The sequence below is a fragment of the Peromyscus leucopus genome, chromosome 12, assembly GCF_004664715.2.
Source record: "Peromyscus leucopus breed LL Stock chromosome 12, UCI_PerLeu_2.1, whole genome shotgun sequence".
NCBI classification, from domain to species: domain Eukaryota; kingdom Metazoa; phylum Chordata; class Mammalia; order Rodentia; family Cricetidae; genus Peromyscus; species Peromyscus leucopus.
The window spans coordinates 80,720,411-80,725,723 of record NC_051073.1 but is presented as its reverse complement, the minus strand read 5'-3'; the positions used below and the strand labels follow the sequence as shown (position 1 = coordinate 80,725,723).

The 5,313-nt window shown below is 36.7% G+C and overlaps 1 protein-coding gene across 1 annotated transcript; it reads left to right on the top strand.

Annotated features, from left to right (window-relative positions):
* The first annotated feature begins 2,918 nt into the window (after positions 1-2,918).
* LOC114710557 (olfactory receptor 19) lies at positions 2,919-4,498 on the top strand. Its single transcript, XM_028894717.2, has one exon. The coding sequence runs from the start codon at positions 3,157-3,159 to the stop codon at positions 4,156-4,158; it is 1,002 nt and encodes a 333-aa protein (XP_028750550.1). The 5' UTR covers positions 2,919-3,156; the 3' UTR covers positions 4,159-4,498.
* The last annotated feature ends 815 nt before the right edge of the window (positions 4,499-5,313 follow it).

Genomic DNA, 5,313 nt, shown 5'->3' with positions numbered 1-5,313 from the left:
TCACCCCCTTGTTTTAGGCAGGAACAATAGCATTCCTCAAGATATTTATAGTTGTATACTCAAATGAAGTCAAGGCTTTGGAGGACTCATGAGGCATATTCATTACAGGACCTACTCATTAGAAAAGATACAAAACAAATGTGAAGCAAGCATTAGGCCAGAGTGATGTAATGGTTTTAGTAGGTTATATTTTTGGAAGGTAGACAAGTATATAGAGATGAATAAATCAAGTCTGATTCACCTGACATTTAATCAGGTGTCTTGGGAACAGACACCACAAGAAAAGTTCTTTTCTATGAAGAGCCAAGTCCCATAGGAAAATTGTGTAATCAGGGCTGGAGATGACAGGAGGGGAATAATGTACACAATATGCAGGTCTGTGGAGCTTTAAATACCTCCCTGCCTTTGCCTCTGCATTGCAACCTTGCTATGCACAGGACTTATCTGTTTTCTTTAGCATGTTCACCAACCTTGGAAGCTGATGCATGACCCATTCCTAGTGTCTTAAAACTATCTTCAGTCCTTATTTTCAACCATCCAGGGAGAAAATTAGATTTCTAAGCTGGGTCTTTTCATCCAGAAGCCCTATCCAGGTGAGTCTGAAGGCTCAGCAGGTGTGACAGAAAGGAGACTGAGAGATCAAAAACAAAAACACATATGTAAGGCCACCTGGCCAGGAGGCTACAGTTGTCAGCAGCCACCTACATACTTCTCTGATTAATGCATTGATACAGTCATCTAAAGAGAAGTGAGTTTTGTCCTATCTAAGGGTGGAAGCTCTATCTAAGGGTCTTTGTAATTAATTTGTTAGTATAGGGAGACATTCCATTAACTGTGGAGGAACATGCAGTGAGGTGAGGCTGTTCCCTATTTCTGAGGTGAGACAATAGCTTGATTATCTTATACTTAACCTATGCTATGAGTCTTTACACATAGTTTTTACTTTAGGCTTTTTCTGTTTTGTTAAATATATCTCTCTTCTTACTACTGAGTTTTTGCAGCATTGCAGATAATTTTGTTCATGAAATCTATATATAGGGTTTTAAAAAATGTTCTTTCAAAATGTATGGCTTGATTTCACACCATTTTTTTACTTTGACATTTTGTAATATGCTAGCTAGAGCACTGGTGTCATCTTACTCTGGACTGATAGCCATATTTTCAAGTTTTTATTTAAATATTTAAGTTTTTATAACAAGCAGTCCCTACTGAAATCATATACATACAAGCAACACTAAATAGCCTCATCAGGTTGTATTTATATATTCAAGTATATATGGATATCTATTACATATGTGTGTGTGCGTGTGTGTGTGTGTGTGTGTGTGTGTGTGTGTGTGTGTGTGTGTAATAATAACAAAGAAAGAGGCCATGAATCTTGGAAGGAATGAGGAGGGGAGGACATGGGGAGGGTAAGGAGTAAAAAGAAGGGATAAAGTTATATAATTATAATTTTTTAAAATTAAAAAGATAGACTATATAGCTGATTTAAATAACACATTAGTATGTGTTACAATTCTAAATACACTGAGACTCAATTCCCAATTAATTTAATAAATAGTTACTGAGCATCTACTTTGTACCACAATGTTTAAGAAACATTATGGTATTCATTTGTTTGTAGGTCACTTCCAATTCACTTATGAATTCCTCTTGGAAACATTAGGTGATGTTCCACTTAATTTGTTTAATCCACGTTTTAGGGTGAATTAGTTAAATCTGACCTCATTCCTCTGCCACTATTTTTGTTACATAATATCTCCTTTTAAAAACCTTATTCCAAATAATGCAAATATATTTGCCCAACTGTGAAAATAGAAATGAGAATAAAACAGAATACTTCTCATTTGGATCTTCAACTACAATTTCAATATAAAATTGCTGTAATAAATGTTCATATGCCCTCAGGGATCAGGCACATCCAGCACTTTATTTAGTGTAGAAGTATAACTGTCCTGGTGGGTACAGGACTTTATAATATAATATAACATCTGTTTGTAGAGTTTGATGATATCAGGCACAATTATAGTGACCCAGTGTTATTCATCCAAAGAGATAAATTCTGAAATCCCAGAGTAAGACAAAAAATATACTCAGTGGGAAAATGGAGGTCCAACCTGCCATTGTCCACATGATAAATTATTGGTATTTGCCTTTCTGTATCGGGCACATGCCACAGAACTAGTCACATTAATGTTTCACTGTGGAACCTAACACATTTTTATTACAGAAATTGAGTAGATTAGTACTTTCCAAGGCTAAGGAGTGGAAATTGAGGGATAGGGAAGCTTGAGTAGTAAGACAGGGAGTCACAACAAGACATGAAGAAGATGGATCCCTACTTTGCACACTGCGGTGACTGAAGCCAATGTACCATAAACTTCACAGTATCGAGAGGGGAATCTTTCGAATGCTTGAACCACCAGGATTCCTGGTGGTAAATATGTGAATTATCTAGACTTGGTTATTAGGTCATATATACATGTACATACAATCTGAATTTATTACATACTATAATATATTCAATTATTATGTGTAAGTTAAAATTCAAATTAATCTTCAATGGTGCAGGATAATGAATCTTAGATTTTGTATGTGTTCTTCTATTCTCTTTGTATTTTTTCACCAAATGGAAGCTCAACCTATAAGTATGTGAACACCAAATTGATAAAATATTTTGTCTTCTGAGTAGTTTGCTTTGATGTTGTATTGTTTTTGTGACCCCTCAAGGGATTGACTGGATTTGAAGTGCAGTCAGAATCAAGGAAATTTTTGTTCCTTTCAGGCTCTCAGGGACCACTTGAGCTAATTAGACAATATTATCCCTGGAGACTTTTTTTTAAAAAAATAAACTATGTGTCTATCTTTAATTATGGAACTAATGCATTATATGTATTTAATCACTGGGTAGAAAATGATCATGATAAAATACAATCTCAGGAGTATATATGGAACATGACCAATATTGTATTTCCCAACTATAACAAAGAATTCATTAAAAACATTTGTCTTCGACTCTTTTTGGGTAAAGGCTTCAAGTAGTAGTCCCAAGTGAGTCATACAAGAGAATTCTCTAAAAAAATGATGCACTCATACACAAAATAGGGATTAATGTCTTGACAGTATAATATAAAATATAGCTTTTCTGTCTGGCCAATGTTACATATTGTTGTATATAATAATGTAATTGTGTCAGGTTACTTTTTCCTTTTTTGTTACATTAGCTATATGGAGATGAAAAATGACACACAAATTTCAAAATTTATTCTCCTGGGAATTTCAGAGGATCCTCGATGGCAACCCTTTCTTTTTGGACTGTTTTTGTTCATGTACCTGGTCACTTTGCTTGGGAACCTGCTCATTATCATTGCCACAGTTACAGATTCCCATCTTCACACACCCATGTACTTCTTCCTTTCCAACCTGTCCTTTGCTGACATCTGTTTTACCTCTGCTAGCATCCCAAAGATGCTAGTGAATATACAGACACAGAACAAGGAGATAACATATGAAGGCTGTATTGCCCAAGTGTACTTTTTCATACTATTTGGAGTTTTGGACAACTTTCTTCTAGCGGTGATGGCCTATGACCGATATGTGGCAATCTGTCACCCTCTGCACTATACGGTCATCATGAATCGCCACCTCTGTGGACTGCTGGTTCTTGGGTCCTGGGTCACAACAGCATTGAATTCCTTGCTGCAGAGTTCAATGGCATTGCGGCTGTCCTTCTGTACTGACTTGAAAATTCCCCACTTTGTTTGTGAGCTTAATCAACTGGTACTACTTGCCTGTAATGACACCTTTCCTAATGACATGGTGATGTACTTTGCAGCTGTACTGCTGGGTGGTGGTCCTCTTGCTGGCATCCTTTACTCTTATTCTAAGATAGTTTCCTCCATACGTGCAATCTCATCATCACAGGGGAAGTACAAAGCATTCTCCACCTGTGCATCTCATCTCTCAGTTGTCTCATTATTCTATTCTACACTCTTGGGTGTGTACCTTAGTTCTTCTGTTACCCAAAACTCACACTCAACTGCACGAGCATCTGTGATGTACAGTGTGGTCACCCCCATGCTGAACCCATTCATCTACAGTCTAAGGAATAAGGACCTGATGGGAGCTCTCAGAAGACTCTTCAGAAAGAAACCATGAGAGAGACATCCATCAAGAAGTGCTTGTGGTCTGGGCAGCAAATCCAGGCACTGCAACTTTTTAATCAAATGATTCAAGAGAATTTCCTCTTTCCATTTATCTCCTAGAGTTTTGAAGTCTTTCAGTGGCTTTACTGATTCTCTGTAGCATTGTTAGTAAGCCTTTCCTTCTCTGATATATGATGTTTTCCAGTTTTCTTCCAAGTATATCAGAGGCAATCTGTAGATTCTCATTTATTTTACATAGCTGTGACTTTGTGCTGGTACTATGGGATAAACTGCACTTAATGAGGTTTTAATATAGAAGAAATTCTGTGACTGAATTTTACCAACGTTCTGTTCACCTTTCTATATTGCTCCTTTAACTTCTTACAGTAGACTTCAACGTTAGTACTTTTATATTTGTGCAAGTTCATAATTCTGATCAGGACACTATCTCTATATTCAATTTCATGTTCATAAAGCTTATTCTGCTCCTTGGTACAGAATGTTAGTGAAATATTAATATAAAATATACGTTGGTGTATACTGGTACCGTTCGTCTGCCACGAAACCTGTTCTAAGGACATGTTGATGTACTTCCCAGCCGGCTGATGAGTAAACGTCCCTCTGCTGGCACCCTTTACTCTTATTGTCAGGTAGTGTCATTGTTCCTAAAACCTTTTGTACAGGAAAATAGATTTGCAAACATTGTCTTAATGTGGTTTCCAAGTCAGATAAGATCTTTTATATGTAAATATTTAAACATACATTAAAATCCCAGTAACATACTTTCCATGAAATGTCCAATTTATGATGTATGTCTGTTTGTTCAGATGTTAAACCTCAGTGTCCAAACATAAAGCATTTACTAAATGGCCTGAAATATCAGATACATATGAAACAGCCTCATTTGTTTTTCTTCTTCAAAATTTCAAGTGCTGGGCTTCAGTGATTAAGAGCACTGGCCATTCTTCCAGAGGGCCTGGTTTAATTCCCAGCCCACAAACAGTGGCTAATAACCAACTATAACTCCAGTTTTGGGGGCTGTGACACCCTGTTCTGGTCTACATGGGCAATATGCTCACATGGTGCATACACATAGAAGCAGGAAGGCACCCCTACACATAAAATAAAAACTTGCAAATCTTTAAAAACAATCCAGAACTTCCCACAA